We start from the raw sequence: 25,733 nt of genomic DNA, 5'->3' as shown, positions 1-25,733 counted from the left end.
TCAAGCAGCGGAATTTATCAGTACTGCTAGTTGACAATAGATGTCGCGACGAACGAAAACTCTAATGCTCCACAATTTTCAGCTAATATAACCGGAACTCTATTTTCAACTCCTGCTTGTAATATGTATTAGGTGTAAATTATTTTGGCAATACATATTTCGTCAGACGCGGCACTGGTTACATTTGAGGGCCTACCGCGAACCACGTTCGACGTGTTGCCTCCCTGTCACACTTAGGTACGAATTTACAAGTGCGATAGAGAGGCAACACGTCGAACGGAGTTCGTGGTAGGCCCTCTGGGCGGCTACCGGGAAAATCGATTTTCGTCAATTGCGGGCATTTTTCTCTGTCACTCTAATTACTTGTTAGTGAGAGTAAAAGAGAAAGATCCCCGCATTTTGCGAATTTCGGTTTTCGCGGTAGGCCCCCTGGTATCAAGTAGCGGTACTGATAAATCCACTACTGACTGACCACTACTTTTGAATTTGTAATATTAAGTAAGGCTATTAATTATTAATCATAGGATGGTAATAGCAATAGCACAGATCGTGAACGCGTTCTTAGCCGCCAGGGCGGCACCCCAGTCATGCATTGTTGCATATGGTCTATATTAGGTTAGGGAACCTAACCATATCTAAAACAACCGTAAGTAAAAAAAAAACTAAATGTGTATACCTCCCCACCTAAATATTAGAGCAAAGAGAATTTGAAATAGAGGTGGATTGTCAAATAAATTATTTTTAGCAACAGTAAATTTACTGCCATCTGCCATCTAATAGATCAAAGGCCAAAGGTATGGCGACATCGTTTCGAGCGATGGCGCCACAACCTTTAGCTGATGCCAGGTAAGATGGCGCCACTATTTGATATTTAACAAATTTAACACATATCAATGAAAGAATAAGGATCAAAGTCAAATGGCGTTCTAAAAGTTCTAATTATGTATCGAATGATGGCATTAAATTTACTGTGGTTACAAAATTTTCTTTGACAATCCACCTCTATTTCAAACTCTCATGTATTTTAGGCACAAAAGTTGTATAGTTTTTGTATTGACTGATGGCTGAATTTTAGGGTACTAGTCATATTACCGTACTTCCTATTTTTTTTTGGCCTCTCATGCATGACAGGGCTTGGGTGAGTCCCCACGCTTGCCCTGCCCAATGCGGATTGGGGACTTCTCAAATACCTTTACGCGCGGATTTATGAAGGTTTCCTCACGATAGTCACGATGTTATCCTTCACCGAAAAGCTAGTGGTAAATATCAAATGATATTTCATACATAAGGTCCGAGAAAATTGGTACGAGCCAGGATTTGAACCCGCGACCTCGGGATTGAAAGTCGGACGTCAATCCACTCGGCCACGGCCATCTTCTATGATACTTAAGCTAAAAAAAAAACATAAATGGAATCTTAAAACAACATGTAATTTTTAATCACATACAAAGAAGGCACTTACAGCTAATGACACATTAATCTAGATATGGAATCAGTTCATTTATAATTTTTTGTAAGTTTTATATCTAAATTTTTATACTCCTTCGAGTTACAATAATTGGAACTATTTTCTTAATAAAATCATAACAAAAGCTATTTGACTTTATATTATCTCACTTGTCCCTAGTGGTAACAATTGAGAAATATAATTCCCAGTACAATTTACCAGTATAATTTACCACCAACTCATTTTATTGGTAACTTACACACGTGTAACACATAAATGTGTTGTATTATTTGTACTGTTTCTGTATTGAGGTGTGCAATAAAGAGTATTTGTATTGTATTGTTTTGTAACACGAGGAACCCGAAAGTTTTTACCCAGTGGTGGGCAAAGTAAGCAAAAAACAAGTCCTTCGAAAAAATGGGTATATGACCCGAGAAAAAACGAAAATGAATTTTTGCTGCAATTAGGGCCCATCTCTCAAGTGTCTTAAACTTTATGGCCCACCATGAAGAAAGTTTGCCCACCACTGTTTTAAGCACTCACTTCTGAGGCCTAAAGAAGGAAAAGTTTATATGACATTTTAGTCTCTAGTGATCAGGAATACACTATTAAAATCTTTCGGTTTCCTCATGTTACACCGTGTATATATATTTTTCTGAGTTGTTCTCAGTAGTAAAAGATAAGAAAAAATTCTCATTTGTTACCATTGGTAGCAATTTGGTGGTAACTAACTATAGTATTCTTCAACCACGAAGCGCACGCTGACAAATGTCATCTCAATCAATTCTTTTTTTTCATCTCAGCACAATTGTGCGATATTTGTAGTTTTAAGGTATAAATTATATGGAGATTTTTGGAGATGCCACCTGGCACTGTACCCTTCGCATTTGAAAAATACTATAGTGGGTATCTTGTGTAGATGTGCCTCACCCGACGCAAACACATCACACTGTTTTAGGTTACCATTACATAGACACATTACCTGCTTAAACACTAACGGCGTTATTCATAGACATATATCAAATCTAAGTCGTCCCAGATCTACAATGTAAAAATTGCCTGTCAAGTATTAAAAGTGCGTTGAAAATCGGAATAATATCAAATGTCATAAGGAGGTATTGAATGCAGAAATAATATGAAATACACATATAAGTATGTGTTCTTGGCAGTGACTTGGCAGTTAACAGTACTACTCATTCCCTTCAAGTCGGCGGTTACCTCCCACCCGTCCCCTGACTATAGCTATCACATTTTCCAGTCTGCTATAACCTTATGTTTTGTTACATTCAAGCATCGGCTCGTAGCCGCAGTAAAGTTCTAAAATTCGCTAATAAGGTACTAAAAAAGAATTAAACGAAAATCAACTTTATTTCGGTACAAATACAGTTAACAATGGCTATGAACTTGTGGAGGTAATTAGTGAGTTTTGGTTGTTACTTGATGATATATGTCAGGGGTCTCCAAACCCTGGCCCGCATGGCATTCCAATCCGGCCCGCAGACACTAAATGCGACAGCCCACAGTCTGGCTCGCAGGTGGTTGCCAAATGTATACTAACCCCCCCCCAAAACCCAATAGTGTCAGCGCTAAAGTTTCTGAAGTGCAAAGCCCTCGGGTAAAAAAGTTAGGAGACCCCAGATATATGTGATGCCTTCCTTTTTGCTCACTTAGTGTAGTGTACAAGTATTATTCTAGATCTGTGCCAGCCATTAATAATTGCTTGTCTGTGTCTGTCATTTTGCTATTTATTTGTTAAAAAGAGAATAGTTATTTGTTTTACAAGGGGGTAAGGACCGACCGAGATCTCGGTCTCGGTCTCGGTCTCGGCATTCTCGGCCAAAAATCGAGCCGAGATCTCGGTCTCGGTTCTCGGCCAAAATTGGCCGAGATTCCTGCCGAGACCGAGAATAGGCAATGAGCTAGCCATTGGTGAATTTGAATTCACCGCCCACGAGCGTCCGTTTCTAAGCCACCCGTTGGTTGCATCGCCCGGTTGGTGAGACTTTTTTGGTGATTGTGATTGGTTTCGTACCTACATTTTAGGCCAATTACTTATCAAATACTACCTGATGGAATCGGACAGGCGCGGTTGCAAGTAATGACTTGTTCATTTGGTTCTTTTCGTTTTGAGGTTGTTGTTAATGCGGAAGAGTTAATAAATGAGTGTATATTGTTATCGAGATGTAACTTAAATTAACTTGATGTGAGTGGAAGATGGCACTGGATATTTTGATACTTAATATATTTGTGTTTACGGGAAAAAGCATAGCAGTAGGTGAGTACAATACGATACCGGCGGCGGATTACTGTTGTGGAAAAATTAGACGTAATTTCGTGCGAACTTTGCGGATGCTATTCAATACAATTTTGACGAAACTCGCGGTGTGGTTTTTAGGTCATAGGTTGGTTTTCATTTGATGTGGCTCATGTGGCCAGCGAACAACTTTTTAGTAAGGCTGGCCAGTTAACGGACCGTAACGCTGAAAAATTACCTTTTTTGGGTTATAATATAGAACCGTTTCATTTTAATCATTGCTATTGTACCTCTTTTTGTGCACATCCGTACTTAAAAACCCGGCCAAGTGCGTGTCGGACCACACATAATGGAAGGTTCCCTACTTTCATACAACACAAAAAGCCGTACAAGCAAAAGAGCGTATGTTGGTGGCACTTACGTCGCGTCGTTTTAATCAGAAGATCAGATGATTAAGCTTTTATTATTTAAATATTTTCCGATTTGTTGCTCTCCCGGTTAAAAAGTTAGAGGGGAGGGGACACACTATTTTTGGCTTTCGGAGTGATTATTTCCAAAGTATTTAATCAAAAAACGTTTTAGCAATGTTGTTATTTTTAAAGACCTATCTAATTATGTGCCACATGTTACTTTTATTTGAATTTTTACTTTTAGTTACATGTATGTAGTGCCCCCTTGATTTTTTTTTTCTAAAGTACTAAGTAGCGATTCACATAATACACCTACGTTCCAAATTCGTAATAAAATATATCGTATAGTTTTCGAGTAAAATGACATACGAACAAACAGACGGACGTGAAACTATAAGGGTTTCGTTTTTACGGAAGCCCAAAAATACTATTTAATAGCGCTAAGAATTGATTATGATAACTTTTTTCTGATAAATCGTCGAATTTCGACTATTGAAACATTTTTAGTGCAAAATTCGTGTTTTTCTTCTATTTTATAAATTCTCGGTCTCGGTCTCGGTCTCGGCCGAGAATGCCATTGAATCTCGGTCTCGGTCTCGTTCTCGGCCGAAACCCAAAAAGCGTTCTCGGTCGGACCTTAAGGGGGTAAAATATCAAAATCCAATACAAATGACCATTATTAAATCATTCACATCACATAAGACAACAATTCAAAATTTGCATCAGACTACTTTGCCCAACATTTCAATAAAAAGCAACATTTTCATCAGGTTTCCAATAATTATAAGAGCCTTGTAGTGTGGTGAAAAAAATTTAATAGTGGCTTTCTGTTTCATGAATAAAGGGGTACAATTGCAGTACCCCGTATAAACTACCTACATTAGGGAATGCAATTTTTGAACATGGTCCAGGCCAGCCCATAAGTTCTTAGTAAGATGATTAATATCATACAATAAACAGAATATAAAATAGCACCTTAATTGTCCCAAATCTCATGATTAGGGTCTGTCTCCGGTAAATACTCCCTCTGCAGTATTGGTTTAGGCTTCGTCAGGGCTCCGGCGGCCTTCGGAGGTATGTCCTCAGGAAACATAGCCAGCTTCGTCGGACAATTAGCAACATGAAGTTTTATTTGAGCAGCCGGGTATCGGTGAGTAGCGTTGAACGGGCAGATCGCGAGCTCCGGGTAGTTTTTCTGGCATTTTACAATGTGCGCTTGGATACGGGAGCGAGGGACCCGGTGGTTAGGCTCGTAAGGGCAGGAAATGAAGGGGTCATCCATTTCTGGAAAAAGATTAGTTATGCTTATTTGCTGCGCGTATAAATAAGAAATATATAATATATACAATACGACGATAATAAGTACGATGAAAATGACCGTATCAGTGGATTATGCTTGAGGAAAATGTAATGTAAACCACATTTTAACCGATATAATAATGAAGCAGACATACTGATTATTATAAGTTAAAACGAATCAATATAGAGTGATAAAGACATATTACCTTTTAAATAATGTTTCTGCTTATATTTAGATAAATAAACGGGTATAAATGTAACTACTTCGTAGTTTTATTTAAATAACAAAATATTCTTTTGTTTAGCAAATGCCACAGGTGGTGTTACCACCTACAGAATGTAAAAATCCCCCCAAAAATCTTTTAATACACAGTTAATTTTTATTCTAGTGCTGAGTAATTAAAAAAAATGTTAAACATTACAAATAAATATAGAAATTTGTTCATATTAGAATCAATCACATCATAAGAAATTATATAATTTTTCATCCCAGTAAGCGTGATATTTCATGCAAGTGCAGCAGGAGCTAAAGTCTATTTTACACCCACGGGAGCATTTTTAGGGATCCGTAGCCAAATGGCAAAAAACGGAACCCTTATGGATTCGTCATTTCTGTTTGTCTGTCCGTCCATATGTCACAGCTACTTTTTTCCGAAACTATAAGAACTATACTGTTGAAACTTGGTAAGTAGATGTATTCTGTGAACCGCATTAAGATTTTCAAATAGAAATAGAAAAAAAAAACAATAAATTTTGGGGGTTCCCCATACTTAGACCTGAAACTCAATTTTTTTTTCATCAAACCCATACGTGTGGGGTATCTATGGATAAGTCTTCAAAAACGATATTGAGGTTTCTAAATGGCCCTCCACACTCATGCAAACTTCCACCAAAGTTTGGTTTGAACGAGATCTAGTGAGTAAGTAGTTTTTTTTAAATACGTCATATATGGTACGGAACCCTTCATGGGAGAGTCCGACTCGCACTTGGCCGTTTTTTTAATTATCACAGTAACTCCTATGGACCGCGTACGTTCTAAGTAAAATACTTCTTAATAGTTGCGTTATAAAGTGAGTTTTACTTTCAAAATACTAATGTTTATAATTTAATTGTTTTCTTTGGTGGCTGAATGCCAGCCAGGTCCGTGCCTTCAATGCCTAACTAAAGTGCCAATTACATCCACACTTTAACAGGCCTAATATCAGACCCAATTTCGGGCCCTAGAAAGAATATTTTTCAGTTTCACCAAATATTAGCACATCGCTTACAATATTGGAAATCTAAAAAAATGGTTTATATGCAAAACCATCAAACATTGAACAGTTTTGGCATTTTCAGACAAAGTATTTTTTTTTAAAGTAGAGGAATTGCACGGTGGATTGATAACACACAACTCGAAATAACTTTTATCGATTTTATTATATAATTATTAAATTATATTTTAATGTTTGTAAACACGTCTTTTATTTTGACAACTCACACCAGTTCTGTATTTGAATTTTATAGGCTAGGTATTTTGCTACGCAATCACCATAAAGGTTGCACCTTAACATTTTTTACCTTTCAAATATTGTTAACGATGTACTGATATTCCGTGAAACGGAAAACGATTATCGCCCGCAATCGGGACTGATTTCGGGCCCGTTATCGGGAAGTGTGGACGTAATTGTTGCTTTAAATATAAATAATGTTATTAAATCCGTAGATTAGGGGTAAATTATATATACTAGTAACACTAAGAAAGCATAGACAAGATAAAGTTTTTAGTGATGCGAACGATCCAAAAATAATCTTTACCGGTTTTTAAATGCGAAAGTAGTTTTTGATTTCGATTTTAATCAAGTACAATCGAGAAAACTGTTTCTTAGCTATAGATGCTTACCTATTTCTATAAGTAGAAAAAGGCGGGAATTTTAAAAAAAATTAGGTCCATGGGGTTATCGTTATAGAAAGCTTCAATTTCACGCCTTTTTCTACTAAAAAGTTGTTTGGTATCAGGGGGGCCTACCGCGGAAAAACGAAATTCACAAATCGCAGGGATCTTTCTCTTTTACTCTCACTAAGACATAATTGGACAACGAAAAATGCCCGCAATAGATGAACTTCGATTTCTGAGGCTATAGCCTATAGCGTGGTTATAGCCCAGTGTTGGCCGTTTGGCCAACACTGTTTAATATGCTATAAATAAGGTCAGTCCGGTCCACGGGACAATGTTTCGCCCAATCTGGTAAATTGGCAATTGAAACTTTTATTTGCGAAATATTTAATTTCAGTAACATATTGATATAAATACTATCACAATGGTATGTTTTTAACATTGGCGACTTGTGCGAGTGAGACACCGCCACCCCTTTGCTATCTCAAGTAGACCGTTTTCTCTAGTCTGGTAAGAACACCTTTAAACTTAGTCATAAGGTTCAATTTACTATGACAAAATAGTTAGAGTGTGCTCCACTTTATATCTCCATTATTCCAAAGCGTAAGCGAATATCGGTGACGTTTGTGGAGCCCATTAAGTTCGTTCAGATTCTTGGATAATAACAAAATATGGAATGAAAGTTTCGCATGAATTGGACGAAATCACTAATCTAAACTTTCTGCGTTACGATTAGCAATTCTCTTACTTTGGTTTTTAATGATATATAAATTGTTACTTCTAGTTGATGTTCATATACGTTTTCGTTTTCTATAATATTTATATTCCGAACGTCCTTGTCCGAAGTTGTCAAAATATGTCACTTATGACACTGACAATTACAAACTTGAAATTTCTACGTTTACAGCTAAAGTTTGTAATTTAATGCAAATTTATAGAAAAATACTAATATTTACACAGTATGAATGCTACAAATAAGCGAAAAGACAACATGGAGGGTAATTTCTAATTACATTTTTACCTACATTGTTTAACTTGCATTGCTACTTGTATGATATCAACATATTGTTTTCAGTTGATAAAAATGCCAAAAGAGTGAAAAAGGTATGCAGTTACGGTGATAAGTGTTACAGGAGGAATCCAGCGCATCTGAGGGAGTTCAGTCACCCGCATTGTAAGTCGGAAAATTTAATATTAATTTTAAAACTCATATTTTCCATAAGTAATAAATTTATATTTATCACTCTCTATTAGGCGATATTAATATTAATAGAATTTACAAATTTTATTATGATTAAAAATAATGAGTTAATTATCATAAATTAACTAATTGCATGGCGCTTTACGCGCAAAGGCCTCCCCCAAACGTTCCCATTTTTCTTTCTTTCTTGAGCTGATCTCCACCAGTGTCTGTCATGACTTTTCAGATCGTCTCTCCATCTAAGTTTAGGCCTATGGTTTTCCTTTTTCTATATCTGGGCAGCCACTCTGTTGTAATTTTAGCCCATCTATCACCTGGCATGATGGTAATACAAGTTATTAACTTAAAAGGAGCTTTAGACACTTGCATAAATTGTGACATTCACGAAAACGTATGCCTTAACTCATAATAAAATAAAATAAAAAATAGATAAGCCTCTTTATTTCTCGGTAACAGAACAAAAATAATATAAGATCCTATGAACTTTATCTAGGATATAAAAATAAAAAATTACACAAGGACCCTCTTAAGTGGTACAATTAATCAATTTATTTATTATAGACAACATAATGGTCCACATAATTGTTGGTACAGGCATACTTTAATTATGTCATCAGCCGAACATGCCAATGGCCATCTTCTTTTTCTTTTCCCGACTAGACCTTTCCAGGCTGTTGTTTGTAAGGTCCACGTGTCATCCTGGAGTCTGGCGATGGGACCAGGCCAGCTCCATTTTTGTTTCTCAGCCTTGCTTAGTGCATTTTTGACTCGTATTGTCTTGTTTTCAAAGGTTAGATTTGACAAATCTGCATGTCATTGTGGGTGACACGAACTAAATACCGAATTACCCAAAGCATGTTATAAGAATAAATAATTTTAAGTATAAAAATGACATATGGTGATACAGAGAACTTACCAATAGTCGTAAAATGATTTCTGTACGTTGATATAGAATACTTAAATTAATTATTTTGTTAAGGTTATCACCTTACCAGATTTTTATTGTGTACTATTCATAATTATAATTAAGTGAATAATTACAAATTAATTAATATGGTCCTATTCTGCCTGAAACATAGGAACTCCTAGTTCAGGCATTTGTAAACTTTTCCTTATCCTTAATCCTTAGTCTTTAAGTGCTACCACTGTACAGTCAGCGTCAAATACTTCGTAGCAGTCAAAGTGGCCAAATAGTTCGGTACACCATACTAAATATATGGTGTACCGAACTATTTGGCTACTTTGACTGCTACGAAGTATTTGACGCTGACTGTACTATACTGTTTTCAATAAATTATTTGTATTTATTATTATTTGGTTTAAGACAGGCAGCTGATGCTGGTACGTATTTGTTGTTGTTGTAATGAAATAGTTTGTCTACAGTCTTCCCTTATGTTGTCTTCCCCATATTGACCTTACAGTCTGAATGGGTCTAGAATGGGTTCATTATTGTTAGTAAGTTTATATAAATTTACAGTAGAAGCGATCCTTGATGCCAGTGATGGAGGGGACTACTCAATCCCACCGGAGTTGAGTCTACAGCGGCAACTTGTGTTAGAACAGTTGGAGATCATTGTTCAGAAGAAACTATATGAGCCACAGAGTTCTAGGTGAGTGGTTGAATTATTTATGAAACATATAATCTATGGCCTAAACATTTGCAAAAAAGATAAGTTATGCAATGACACAGAATAAATAATAGTTAGCACTACCGTACAGAAAGGAAACTTCCTACAAAACCGAAGTCTGAGAGCAATTCAGGGCCGAATCATGTTGTCCCTTTCTAATGTATGGGACTATCCCTTTCGGCTATTTAGGGTTGTCAAAATTCATGTAATTATTTTATCTGTGGTTGTGCACGCAAAAGAACGTCAAGTTTTGCCAACCCTAATAATTGCTCGGAGCAATGCTGAGCCGAGAACGCGCGAACGCCCTAGTTTCCTCCCCTATAACTTTTTGCAAAAAATGTAGCAATATATTTCATACACAAGATGTCCTTCTCATTAATATATATTTTTTTTAAATTGTAATTAAAATTTTCACAAAATGGGTCAAAATCTTTGTACACCCCTTGATCTGATCAATAGACCAAAAATAAATAAATAATAATAATTAAAGTTATTATTGAGACAAAAACTTTAAAAAATACGTGAATGCCATAGTACTTAAGTATAATATTGCATACTTACCATTGTAAAAATCAAACTAGCATAAGTTTTAAAATATTATCTTATCTTTTTTGTACAAAACATTTTCAAATGTATGTGATCTGATGTATAATATTTGGTTAGATGGGGTAAGAGAAACACTAGGGCAACAAAAACACTTGTAGGGTATCCTCATACTGTTTTTCTAGCCCCAAAGAAAAGCCCAAAGGAAAGGCTCCGGCTCACATTGTAACTCACGCCACTCGTCTTTTTAGGGTTCCGTAGCTAAATGGCACAAAGGGTTCCGTCCCTTATGGGTTCGTCATGTCTGTCTGTCCGTCCGTATGTCACAGCCACTTTTTTCCGAAACTATAAGAACTATACTGTTGAAACTTGGAAAGTAGATGTAATCTGTGAACCGCATTAAGTTTTTCACACAAAAATAAAAATAAACAATAAATTTTGGGGGTTCCCCTTACTTAGAACTGATAGGTCTTCAAAAATGATTTTGAGGTTTCTAATATAATTTTTTTCTAAACTGAATAGTTTGCGCGAGAGACACTTCCAAATTGGTAAAATGTAACTTCTATAATAACAGAATGATAAAACTAAAAACATATATGATGTACATTACCATGCAAACTTCCACCGGAAATTGGTTTGAACGAGATCTAGTTAGTAGTTTTTTTTAATACATCATAAATGGTACGGAACCCTTCTTGGGTGAGTCCGACTCGCACTTGGCCGCTTTTTTACCCTTCTTGTATTAAATACTATTCTCTTAGACCATGTGCCCTTACATCCTTTTATTACAGCACAAGTACCACAAGGCCAAAGACTCCAGAACCTCCCTCCGTAAAACAGCCAACCAAACCAACTACAGACCACAAGCTCCCAGAGGGTTCTGAAAAGTTCAAAGAGGGTTCAAAAGTATCAAAGGATGCAAAGGACCTAAAAGCAGCCGATAAAGACTCCATAGCATCAAGCTCTGATAAAAAGGAGACCAGTAGAAAAGATGAAAAAGGAAATAACATAACGGATTCTGTAAAAGTTAAAGGTGTGTTGATAATTATTTTTCAAGTAGGCATATTACAATGCGCTTATGAACGTCAAATGAAGCTACACCGGCTCTAACCCTACACCTCTGTTGTTTTTGTAGGCAAATTTTTGAACATATGTACGCATTTTAGCACACTTAACAGCTGTATGCATTTTTTTTGTTTACAGATGACTACCGACCCATAGTGCCTCCAAGCCGTCGCGCGACAGAGTACCTAACCGTCGTGCGCCCCGCGGGCGGCATGGCGGCCAAGCACGCCGCCAGCGCGCCATACCACATCTTTTACACTACCATAGCTTCCGCCAAGGAGACACATAGCCAGCCTTACTCTATCACGTTTCTAGGTAAGTTATACATCTTACTATAGTGTGACTGTGACCCTGAAGGCGGTATGACGGCCAAGCACACCGCCAGCGCGCCTTACCACATCTTTTACACTACCATAGCTTCCGCCAAGGAGACACATAGCCAGCCTTACTCTATCACGTTTCTAGGTAAGTTATACATCTTATTATAGTGTGACTGTGACCCTGAAGGCGGTATGACGGCCAAGCACACCGCCAGCGCGCCATACCACATCTTTTACACTACCATAGCTTCCGCCAAGGAGACACATAGTCAGCCTTACTCTATCACGTTTCTAGGTAAGTTATACATCTTATTATAGTGTGACTGTGACCCTGAAGGCGGTATGACGGCCAAGCACACCGCCAGCGCGCCATACCACATCTTTTACACTACCATAGCTTCCGCCAAGGAGACACATAGTCAGCCTTACTCTATCACGTTTCTAGGTAAGTTATACATCTTACTATAGTGTGACTGTGACCCTGAAGGCGGTATGACGGCCAAGCACACCGCCAGCGCGCCTTACCACATCTTTTACACTACCATAGCTTCCGCCAAGGAGACACATAGCCAGCCTTACTCTATCACGTTTCTAGGTAAGTTATACATCTTACTATAGTGCGACTGTGACCATGAAGGCGGTATGACGGCCAAGCACACCGCCAGCGCGCCTTACCACGTCTTTTACACGACTATAGCTTTGGCTAAGGAGACACATAGCTGTACTCGATAGCCGTTTTAGGAATAAATGTTATCATAAAAGAAATTGTGTATTATGAAACCGATTAAAAAAGGGGGTCGTCCGACTTCGTCCACAATACTATTTCGTCACCTTTTTTAATCGTACACAATGCCATTTCGTCCGCATAGGTCCAATTCCTAAATCGTCACATTCCTAACTTGTCCACCTTCGTATAACGTCAATTTATTATCTTGTCCATATTAATACACCGTGAGCTGGTAAAACCCGACAGATTTTAACGGTGTATTCTAGGCAGCATTTAGAGACTAAAATGTCATACAAAGTTTTCTGAAATTGGTCTTGTTTCTTGTGGAAATTTGTTTCTGTAAATAACTTAGTGAAGCCTTTTTGACTGCAACGCTGCTACTATGTGACTTGGTTTAGATATACCTACGGACAGACATTAAAACTAAACGAAACTCGCAATTTATTGATCTGTTTTCTCGGACTAAGACGGCTGGACAGATTTAGATATATTTTTGTTTGATCTGGGTTTTATTTTATATGGTAAGAATATTTGGGAGACCGAGCTTTGCACGGGAAACATATAAAAACATAAAAATGCGTGTTTTTGCAGAGATAAGACCTAGCTAAATCGATTTTTCTAGATCGATTTTTCACGATAAATATATATATATATATATTATATACAGGGTGTATTTTTGATACGACCGTATAATCAAAGGGTAATAGTTAGTTTAGGCTACGAGTATAATGAACATCCTTTCATAGGTTTTATAAAAAAAAGACAACTTTTATTTTTCCTTGTAAAATAATACAGCAAGCAATGTTTTGTTTTGTTTTAACTCAAAACGTCGCATTCAATGACGCGACCTCACAACTGTCACAAGTATGATGTACGAAATACAAAATTAAAAACTAAAAATACAAAAAAAATTAAATTAAATACTAAATTTGTGTAATAATGTCTTATAATATTTATTTATTTATTTAAATTAAACAAATATTTCAGAAAGGTTTTATAGTCTACGCCTAGTTTAAGTTTGCGCTTATATCAAAAATACACACTGTATACAAGAATCGTTTAAAGGTATAAGCTCTGTTTTAAAATCCTGTTTCGTGAATTATCCTTTATTTCGCAAAATATTATTTAGTTTATACTTGCATATGGGTTAACACCCGTCACGTATCTGCAGAGATCTTGGACCGCAGTTTGGGCGAGCTGCAATGCTCCCTCCAAATCAACTTCATGGTTGAGCCGGCCTGGCTGCTGGCGCAGTACTACTTTGCTGGCTACAGGTATGTTCGTTATTTGCTTATACAGTAGTATATGACACAGGAGGCGGACTTAATACCAAAAAATCTACTACCTAGTCAATCATTGACTTCTGTCCTGGTGCTTTAGATCTGATTTATTGACTGTAAAATTAGGAATTTCCTCAAAAAGGTGCTAATAATATATAATGATTGGATAGTTTGCCGTGGTAGTACATACGTACTTACTCCGTTGGCTCAGCGACCCAAAATGAGACTTGGCCTCCGACACAAGACAGCGCCACTTTTCTCGGTCCTGTGCGACCTCTCGCCAATTGTCGACTCGAAGCTCGCGCAGCTCCGCCTCCACCATGTCGCTCCAGCGATACCTGGGTCCGATAGGACGTCCTCCTGCTAGGCGACCCAGGAACGCTCTTCACGTTCCGATCTTCATCCATTCTCTCAAGATGGCCCAACCAACGGAGTCTGTGAGCTTTACTTTCTACCATGATGACGTTCAGCCACTAGGTCTTCAATCTCACGGTTTTTAAGGACTGTCCAGCTTCCATCCGTTCGTTACATACGTAGCTTTAGGTATTCTATTGATGTGGAAGATTATTTTTTTGGCAATGCTTTTTGCTACGCCTACTTGGAGAGCCTAGGGTCCACTCGGCAACCTAATTCCAAGGATTGGCACCGGCACTAGTTATAACGAAAGCAACTGCAATTCTAACACAGAAGGGAATCTAGGCCTTTTTAGAATTAACCGTTATTTCAAATAAATATTTACCTGCTGTTACGGCAATATGTAATAAAGAAATATTGCAGCGAAAAGAAGCTAACAATATTGTACGGGGAAGAATGCTCGGACCTCAAGAACATCAGTAAGAAGAAACCTCAAGTCGAAGCCTATCAGGTGCCCATGGCCACGCCTTTTGGGAAACACCACACGTAAGTTAAACCTTTTTACAAGCTTTTTATTAACTTGCAATGTACGTATGTATGGGTCATATCTTGCAAGTTAAATTTGACCCACTTCCCGGTTTCCGACGAAGCTGAAAATTTGCATACATATGTAAGTCGGGTGACAATGCAATATTATGGTACCATCGAGCTGATCTGATGATGGAGACAGGAGGTGGCCATAGGAACTCCGTGATAAAACAACGCAACCTAATTGTGTTTCGGTTTTTTAGAATTGGCTCGATTAGTAATAGTTGCCTGTGGAAAGAAAAGTACAGTCAGCGATAAAAGCTGATACCAAAAATGGAATTTTTGCCAAAAACTTATTATATAATAATAAAAAGCATTTTTTTATTTTATAAAAAAACCTTATATTTCTTAAGGGGCCCATTGATTACCAGTTCGCCGGACGATATTGACCTGTCAGTTATTCGCGATATCGAAAATAACTGACAGGCCGATATCGTCCGGCGAACAGGTAATCAAAGGGCCCCGTTACAAAAAAATTACACATATCTAACTAAACTTATTTGTACAAAATAATCCTAAATTCTAACATTGCTTTAGAATTTTTATATCTAATATTATTGTAAGAACCCCTCGCTACTCGAACGTGAAGGCCTTCTCTCAAATTTTATTGAGAGAGGATAAATTAATTTAGCTAAGTAAATAATTTTACTTTAGTTTAACTAAAACTTCCATCCACCAATCCTTCCACCACCACTTCCACCCTTCGTTTCCCACCCTTCCATTCTTCGCTTACCATCAGGTGATCCGTCTGCTCGTTTGCCTGCTGTATAATGAAAACAAAAAAAACTTTATTAAAACTTGGCCCTGAGATTTAAGGGCGGGAGGACGGGTATAGCGATATCGTAGGGAATTGGGAGATCGAAAAATCATTAAAATATGAGGTTTAAATGAGATATAAATGGAAATAATGAATGCCTCTTTTAGTGCAGTACATATTTGTATATTATATATATCGTTGTCTAAAGTACCCTCAACACAAGCCTTATTGAGCTTACTGTGGGACTTAGTCAATTTGTGTAATAATGTCCTATCATATTTATAAATAAAAATTATAAAAAAATATTAATTAAAAGAATGATAATAGTTTTCGTTTTGTTGCAGTAAAATGATGATCCTTTGCTACGAGGACGGCTCGATACGGGTGGTAGTATCCACTGCCAACCTGTACGTCGATGATTGGGAGAATAGGACGCAAGGGTAAAAATTATAAGTTGCACTTACTTGTAAACTGTTCCAATAGTAGCATCTTGAAGGGGTCCACTGATTAACAGCCGGACTGCATCGGCCTGTCAGTTACTGTAGTGTGGAGTATGCTCCCCTCTCACGTTACTTACTACTGTTTTTTTTGATTTGCGTTAATTTCGAGGGTGCATTCCTGAGCTTAAATTAAGTAACTTTCTCAAAGACACCGATATTCTAATTAACTCCATTTCGGAGATAATTATTATTATTATTTCCTTTATTTATTTTTGGTCTTGGGCTAGGTTATTTATAATATGAATATAAAAGTAAAATATAAAAACACTTACAAAACAATACAAAATATATATAAACACATTATAAAAAACCTAACCTAGGGTGCCGCCAGCAGCGGGGCAGGGCCCAAGCTGCCGGTGGTCAGGGCCGCAGAGAGAGGAACCGGCGGACTATCCGCGCCGTGTCCAAGATCACCGCCTTCTGCATCTGACCCTTGATCCAACCACCTAGCGAAAGTCTCTCAAGGTGTTGGTCGAGACTCTTCGCTATGAGACCATTCGCTGAAACGACTATCGGGACAATGATCGTCGAATCAACATCCCACATGGCGGTTATCTCGTGAGCCAAGTCTAGGTACTTACTGGACTTGTCCTTCTCGGCTTTCATGAGATTCTCATCATGGGGGATGGTGATGTCGACGAGCACGGCCCGGCGTTGCAATCGATCTATTATCACGATTTCAGGCTTATTGGCTACAATAGTCCTGTCAGTGATAATAGATCGATCCCAATAGAGCGTGGCACGACCATTTTCGAGAACTGGCGCAGGTGAGTACTTGTAGTACGGTACTTCGCGGCCCACAAGGCCGTATAGAAGAGCAAGTTGCTGGTGAATAATCCTGGCTACGAGATTATGTCTGTGCAAGTACTCGCCGTTAGCAAGATGAGAACAACCGGAAATTATATGCCTGAGTGACTCTCCGGGACGGCGGCATGCCCGACAAATGTCGACCGTACCGTCCTTCAGGATATATTTATTATTATTATTATTATTAATCATTTATTTCAAATAACAAGGATTCATAATACATGGTTAGTAACAAAATAGTTCATTATCTTATTATCTACGTTAGTATTCTTATATCTAAGATTTTTATATTACTATGGCTATGTACACAAATAAATAAATACTCCATTGCAACAGTGCGCACATCACCCCACTACATTGTAAGAGACACAGCCACTACACAGCATTGTAAGAGATGTGCACACTGCAGCAATGTCGTATATAAGGACAATCAATCCTATCCGCTATCATGGCCAGGATGCGGTTGCGGCTATCCCGCACCCGCCGCACCAGGGACGCGCATTTCTTTCTGATTGTTGCATAAAAGCAGTCAACTCCCGCTTCCGCAAACATCCCTGATGCGCTGCAGAAGCGGGGCAGCCGCATCAGCACCCTGAACGCATTATTATATTGTACGCGTAGGGCGGTGTAAGTTTTTCGAGTGTAGTTTACCCACAGGCTGCTCGTGTAAAAAGATGTGCAATAAGCTTTAAAAAGCGTTTTTTTAACTTCGTTGGAACAACGAGCAAACCTGCGGGCCAACATATTGGCTCTCACCGACAACGCCCTACGCTCCCTTTCTAAATCACTATCGTCTTTAAGACTTGGAGTAAGTATATGCCCCAAATACTTAAATTGCTGCACTCTGTTTAGTGGAGAACCATACAATTTAATCTCCGGTACACTACTAGGCGCTTTATTTCCCCCGCTAAAAACCATGTATTCGGATTTATTTACATTATATAACAACCCATGATTATTGGCAAACTTTTCACAGGTACTCAGCAATTTCCTTAACCCACACACCGAGGGGCTCAGCAGGACCATGTCGTCCGCGTAGCTTATATTATTGACGGCTATGTCGTCCACATGACAGCCAACATGTTGACTGCTAAGCTCCTCGATGAGTGAGTTAATATACACATTAAAAAGCGAGGGTGACGTCAGCCCTCCCTGCCTAACACCGCACTCCAGCCTATACCAATCAGAGTATGTACCTGCCCATCTAACAGCGTTGACCTGGTTTCCATACCAATGTTTGAATATTTGTATTAACTCCCAAGGAACATTAATTTCCTAGAGTTTTTTCCACAAGATTTCGTATGAAACCAGATCAAACGCCTTCGACAGGTCAAGGAAACAGGCATAGATAGGTGTTTCTCGATCTGTGTAGTATCTGACGACATGCTTTAAACACAAGATGGCACTATCGGTGGAAAGTCCAGGCCGAAACCCAAATTGGTTGTCGTGCAGCTGCAGGTGTTGTTGCAATCGCGCGTTCAGCAAGCCGTCAAACACTTTAGCTAATCAATCATTAATTTTTATCTTATAAGGCCCTTACGAGCGCGTACACTTGCCTTAGGGCCTGTTTACTTATTGATTAGTGTTTAGTGCGAGTTCATACATTTGTTACTAAACGTAAGTACTATCTCTGACGATCGACGTTCGAAATGACATTGATATGTCACAGTTTTCAATTGTTTGGTTGAGTTAAATGTAATGCCCGTGTTACAACAACGCTATATGCAACATTTAGTTACTTTTTACAAAGATAAAAATAGTAAAAAAAAAACAAAAAATTTTTTTTTTTGAAAATTAACTATGCCATTTAGATTCCTTAAACGTACTTACCGATACCCCGAAGTTAACGAAATTCAATAAAAACACGGTGTATAAGCATGTAACCGACTTATTTAAGTAGTATTACAATAAACATCATAGAGACAACGTGTGTTTCCGTTACACATGGCGACCCTGCCAGTCGTGATTGTGGTGTGCGCGAGCCGCGAGTGAGTGTAGTCAAGGACTTCAAGGTTTTTTTTTTTTTTTTTTTTTCTGGCACTAAAACTTAGATTTTTTTTTTTTTTTTTTAATTTATTGAATAAACAAACAATTTACAGTCTAGAATTTAATACAAGACCCATCGTAGGCAAAACCTTGAGGAGGTTTGTGTGCCGATGGGGAGTTCAGAGAACAATACATATATTAATGTCTTATGTCTAATCTAAAAAAAAAGAAAACATTGTAGGATTCTTAGTATAAGTAGCTTGTGTCGTTTGATTTCAATAAGTGCGTTTTAATTACATTTTTTATATGTTTACCATTTAAGTACTTTACACGAACATCTTCTGGCAAATCGTTTAATATTTTAGGTAATATATATGTATACAGCCTAGTGCCATATATGTTATTATATTTGGGTTTACAATATTTGTTTTGTCTCTGTAGACTTCTTAGTTTTGTACATCTTTTGTTTAATTTTAGTTTAGTAACATAGTGATATTCTTCAGTTAGTATGGCTAGTTTACACTTATTTTGAACCGGAAGTACATTACAGTATTTGAAAAGTTGTGCATATTCTGTTTCGTATTTCTTTTTGATATGCTTAGGTACAAGTGTCTTCAATAATCTTATTTGTAAGTTATATATTTTTTCTATATATGTTTTATAGGTTTTACCATAAGTACTCAAAGCGTAACCGATCACCGAGTCAGCGAGGGCTAGGTACAGCATACGTAGGGTTTTGTACGGTAATTTATACCTTAGGATTGACATTTTGCTTAGAATGGCTCTTAACTTATCGCACACATAGTTAATATGCGGCCCCCAGTTGAATCTGTGGTCGATTATTAACCCGAGATACATGTGTTCTGTGACCACTTCGATATTTTCACAGTTACACGTTGTGATATTCTGCTGGTGCAGGCAGCTATGTTTGTGTGCCACCACAGTAATATCACGAGCAGTTTTATTGTGCGCCGAACGAATATGCATTATTTTCGTCTTTTGCGCGTTAATTACTAAACCAACGTCGTGCCTCCATTTGCAGATGGTGTTGAAATTAGATTGCATTGTGCGCTCGGCGGCAGCTATGTCGCGGTCGGCTGTGATAATGCATGTGTCGTCCGCGAACTGATAGACAGAGCCTTTAGTTATTATGTTGCACATATCGTTAACATACAGCAAGTACTCAGTTGGGCCGATTATAGATCCTTGAGCCGTGCCTTTTTCGGTTTTTATTTCGTCACTGTATGTGTTGTTTATCTTTACTAGTGTATGTCTATTTTTGTGATAGTTTTTTAACAAGTTAATCAAAGGGCCCTGTATACCGCTCTGCTCTAGTTTGTAAAACAATGTTTCATAATCTAGCATTTCAAATGCTTTGCTGAAATCAATGAAAACAACGAGTACATGCCTTTTTTCATGCATGTGCTCGTTAATTTCATTGTTAAAGTCAGAAAGTAGCTGAGAGGTACTTCGGTTTTTTTGAAAACCGTATTGCTTACTGTTAATTATATTGTTGTGAGTCAAAAAGTTACTGATTTCGTTACCGAGGTATCTCTCAACTATCTTGTCGATACACGGCGATATAGTAATTGGTCTATAGTTGTTATAGTCTGTATGTGCTCCTTTTTTGTAAATAGGGCGTATTATACCCGTTTTGAGTTCGTCGGGGTATACAGATGTGGCAAGGCAGGTGTTAATTAAATGAGTAAGAATTGGTGTAATGTTACGACAATTTTTTTTTATGTCTATGACTCGAATTTTGTCATAACCAGGGCTTTTTCTATCATTTAAACTTTTAATTATTTTAAAAATATCATTACATGTCGCTTTTTTAACCCTCATTGAAACATCTGCGCCCCCGGCAAACCCAGTATGGTCCAGAATTTGTGTCTTACATGCAACAGATATTTTATTTACATTATTATGAAATTCTTGGGCAAAATTACTACATATTTCTCTTTCATTCATTTTAAAATGTTTCATAATTACATCATCAATAGAATAATTTATTTTGCCGCACAGTTCATTAATTGTGCGCCATATTTTTTTTGAGTTTTTAAAATTTTTACTAATTTCTTGTTTAATGTACCTATTTTTAATAAAGTTAATATATTTATTTGTTTTCTTACGATACTTATTATATAAAATTCTGTTTTCAATTTTTTCCGGAGCTTTTTTCCAAATTTTGTACATTTTATCTCTTTGTTTACACATTCTTAACATTTTTTTATTTACCCATTTACATTTTGTTTTTATATTTTTACACCGTATAGTCTTTTTACATTCATCGTATGCATTTTGTATTTTTTCTTTAACAAAGTTAAATATTCTATTCGGACAATTGAAGGCGAGTGCTTCATCCCATTCAACCTGCTGCAGCGCAATATCGACCTTATCGTTGTCTAGCACGGTGATTAATCGCGCCGCGGGCGCACGGGCGTTTGCGCCGGGTATCGCTAGCGCACAGCCTGTTATGTAATGATCAGCAATAGATATGTTAATGACCCCGGTATGTACAGAGTGGCAATTGGTCGGCCTCAAAAAAATATGATCTATACAGGATTTTGATATAACGTTTCCTTTACTTTCCTCTCGAGTGAATTGAGTTATGCCACTCTCTAGTCCTAGTTCAGAAAGTTTATTTAAATACATAGAATTAATATTATTTTGTTTTTTCAAGTCGATATTCATATCTCCAATAATTATCAATTTGTTTTTGTCTGAGATGTGGTTTATAGTTGTGCATAACTCGTTTACGAAGTGCGATTTGCATTTATCGGGCGGTCGGTACACCGCACAAATACTGATTTTTTCTTTATTATTTATGTCTATGCGCCCGCATAGCGATTCAAAGTATACAGACACATGAGGGATCAGGGTAAATGAGATGGTTTTGCGTACATATAATATCACTCCGCCGCCCTTCCGGTGTTTTCTAAGATTAGTATGCATATTATAATCCTCTAAATTAAATAATGACTTGCATGTATCGGTTATGTTAACTTCTGTAAGTATAATTAAGTCTATTACGCGACTGCTATGTGTAACTATATATTCTAAATGTGAGAAATTTAATAACATCGATCTTATATTTACATGCAGTGTAATAAGATATCGGCATCCTGTTGGAATAGCACTTATATATTCGTTCCAACTGCTGAAAGTACCTTCGTCGACGTTGAATGAGCTAGACATTTAACTATTTTTCTTTAGGTAGGCATTTAGGTGTCTTTATAGATAAGAGTCAATCCGTTTTGGAAGCCCAATATTCAATATCACTCACCGATCTTATAGGATGTGTTTTACCTTGCTCGTCCTTCTTGATGAGTATGCATCCTTTTTTACACCATACAAACTTGTACATATTGGTTTCCTTTAACTCCGACTTGGCTTTCCAGAGTAGGTAGGCGGTCGTGGGTGACAAGGCCTCACGCATAAAAATCCTGTAATCGTCCGATCTCCCGAGGTCGCGCCCCGTGAGGGTGGTGGTTTTGGATTCGTCCAGCCATTTGTCCCGCCGTCCTTCGCGAAGTGTGACCACTACTGTGGCCAAGTTCCTATTCTGTCCATCTGGTGCCTTACTGGCTTTTCTGTATGTTTGTAAGATGTCGTCGGGGTCCTGGTTTATTTTTTCAGCGACTTTTTTCACAATCTCCTTCAGGTTTTCACCGTCAGTTTTTTGTATCCCGCATATTTCCAGGTGATTTCCCATTTGGTTTTGTTCCAAAGTGTGGACCTTTTGTTCGAGGAGTTCTACTTTGTTTTTCATATTAGTTAATTTATTTTTCAAGTCCATATTTTCGTTTTCTACCCTCTTTGTTTTATCTTTAAATGAGTCTAGGGATTTTTGATAGTCATCTATCTTGTCAGAGTAGAACTGTAGCTGACTCTTTAGTTCTTGCTCGAGCACCGCTCGTATTTGTCGAGTTAATTCGTCTTTCCATATTTCCTTAAATTGTTGACGTATTTCCTTGACGAGCTGGTCTTTAGTGTTACACTCCGGTACTGGCTGGGTCTGGTAGTATTATGGAGATTCGTTTGTTTTTGCTAGTCCCAATGCATTTCTGACATTTCCATGCGGCGTTCGTTGATAATAGCGCGGCCAGTTGCTCATTAGTAATGGATACACATCTACCGTGCCACCATTTATTGCACGTACTACACTGTAATCCAGAATCCTTCTTTGTCACAAGTTTTCCGCATTCGAAACACTTCGCCATCACGGAAACACACTGTTAACACTATTTACGCTTATTTTTAACTGTTATCACGACTACAAGCAATTACCGGTTTCACGGCCAGGTGCAAGGCATAATGCGCACGACCTACCGCGCCCTGTTGCGCATGCGAAATGGGTTCGAGTACAAAATGTTGACCAAACAACTTTACTAGAATGTGATCGCTTGATTTACATGAGTTCCCTTCTACTTGATGTGGTCCATCCAGAGCTCGTCATGCTTTGCCATGCCTTCCCGCAGGTTACGACGCCACTCCGGTCTCATCTCCGCACGTTCTCCGCATTTTTTTTTATTAAGGATATATTGTAAAAAAAAATTTAATTCTACGTCGGTGGCAAACAAGCATACGGCCCGCCTAATGGTAAGCAGTCTCCGTCCTATGTACGCCTGCAACTCCAGAGAATTTACATGCGCGTTGCCGACCCTAGCCTCCCCCTCGTTGAGCTCTGGCAACCTTACTCACCGGCAGGAACACAACATTATGAGTAGGGTGTAGTGTTATTTGGCTGCTGTTTTCTGTAAGGAATAGAATACAATAGAAGAAATTTATTCAGAAAACGCTTAAGTTTAGGTAATACATGAGATGACAGAATCAACTCTGCTCTAGATCTGGAATGACATCCGCTGTGCTGTGCCCTACCACACAAAGCGAGATGACATTCTCAATGCCCATACCTCTCTTTTGGACGTAGTTTAAGGACGTACCCGGGGCCGGGCCTCTATGCCTTACGTTATCTGTGCAGGCTCTGGTTCAGCCCGCGCTGCGCGCCGCTGCCGCCGGACGCCATGCCGCACGCCGGAGACTCCCCGACCCACTTCAAGAAGTCCCTCCTCAAGTATCTGGCGCAGTACAGGACTCCCATGCTTTCGAGATATGTAGCGAAGGTGCAACGATGCGACTTCAGCCATATCAAGTAAGTTTATATACCGAATTCTGATTTTACTGTACAATTCTAAAATACAGGGCCTTAGCGAACTCGGCGCCGTCGACTGGACGGAAACGGTTTTGGACAGAGAAGCATGGTGGTCTTTGGTGTTGGAGGCCAAGATCCACTTCGGGTCGCTGCGCCACCGCAGTAAGTAAGTGATTATTAAACAGTAGATTAAATTCAATTCAAAATTTTTATTTCAGACTACATGCCCATATAAGATCACAAAAAATAATAACAAATTCAAATAAAAATTCATGTCAACACCTAAAAAAAAATAAAGAAAAAAAAATACTATGTGAATTACTTAGGCCGAAAACCGGTAGACCATCCCGCTAAAGACATTTTCAGACTACATAAAATCCTTACCTTACCAAGTGTTTACATACTGACTGCTTGTACATACATTCGTAGCAACCTACATAACTATAAAACATACGGGCAATCTACCCAAAGACCTACACGCAGTCGGCACCTGCTGATGCCCCCACGCAGACGTCTAGCTAAGGCTCGCGCGGCTCTCAGCGTTGCGGGGATCCATTTGTATAAATGTGTTCCTGAACACATAAAGAGACAGGATAGTATTGCCTCATTTACAAAAGGACTAAAGGCACTCCTTACTGATCTTGCGTGCTACGATGTAAATGAGTTTCGGCAAAAAGATCATTGATCCTAGCACTATTCAAACCCTGTAAATAAAAATAATATAACAATGTGTATTAAAATTCACGTGATGTATACTTAGCTTAATAATTTAATTTTTTATTTAATTTTTAATATATTGTATTTTTGTTTGACATGTAAATGAGATGTACATTTATCAATAAATCATCTGAAATCTTACATTATTACTCTTGAATATATTTATAAATGCCTAAAATCCAGATAACAGTACGATTTTTTTTTTATTTAGTATAGTGTATTATTTCGACATACTAAAACATATCAATATAATAAGCAGATTGGCTCTAATTTCCAGTAATCCGAATTTTCCAGTTATCCGGCTCTTGTGTTAGCAGTAGCAAAGAGAATTTGAAATAGAGGCGTATTGTCAAAGAAAACTTTGTAACGACATAAATTTTCTGTCATCTTTCGACATATAATTAAATCTTTTAGAACGCCATTTGATTTTGATCCTTATTCTTTCACTGATATGCGTTAAATTTCTTAAATATCTAAAAGAACTATTAGAGCTATACTGTTCAAACTTGGTAAGTAGATGTATTCTATAAACCGCATTAATATTTTTACACAAAAATAGAAAAAAAAAAACAATAAATTTTGGGGCCTCCCCATACTTAACTGAAACTCAAAAAATATTCTTTCATGAAACCCATACGTGTGGGGTATAGGTCTTCAAAAATGATATTTAGGTTTCTAATATCATTTTTTTCTAAACTGAATAGTTTGCGCGAGAGACACTTCCAAAGTGGTAAAATGTGTGTGTAACTTCTAAAATAACAGAATGAAAAATCTAAAAAAAATATATGATATACATTACCATGCAAACTTCCACGAAAATTG

General features: G+C 37.8%; 1 protein-coding gene across 1 annotated transcript in view; it reads left to right on the top strand.

Annotated features, from left to right (window-relative positions):
• Window positions 1-8,156: 8,156 nt before the first annotated feature.
• Window positions 8,157-25,733, top strand: part of LOC133531482 (probable tyrosyl-DNA phosphodiesterase) — a 41,074-nt gene continuing 23,497 nt past the window's right edge. The window contains exons 1-9 of the mRNA XM_061869731.1: window positions 8,157-8,284; window positions 8,362-8,460; window positions 9,965-10,097; window positions 11,450-11,691; window positions 11,862-12,038; window positions 13,942-14,044; window positions 14,828-14,950; window positions 16,094-16,189; window positions 24,024-24,194. Coding sequence (XP_061725715.1) covers window positions 8,248-8,284; window positions 8,362-8,460; window positions 9,965-10,097; window positions 11,450-11,691; window positions 11,862-12,038; window positions 13,942-14,044; window positions 14,828-14,950; window positions 16,094-16,189; window positions 24,024-24,194 — 1,181 coding nt within the window. The 5' untranslated portion in view covers window positions 8,157-8,247. The remainder of the gene's footprint in view (window positions 8,285-8,361; window positions 8,461-9,964; window positions 10,098-11,449; window positions 11,692-11,861; window positions 12,039-13,941; window positions 14,045-14,827; window positions 14,951-16,093; window positions 16,190-24,023; window positions 24,195-25,733) is intronic.

This window comes from Cydia pomonella, chromosome 25, assembly GCF_033807575.1.
Source record: "Cydia pomonella isolate Wapato2018A chromosome 25, ilCydPomo1, whole genome shotgun sequence".
Classification (NCBI taxonomy): Eukaryota; Metazoa; Arthropoda; class Insecta; order Lepidoptera; family Tortricidae; genus Cydia; species Cydia pomonella.
Note: the sequence above shows the minus strand (reverse complement) of the source record. Positions and strands in the feature narration are given on the sequence as shown.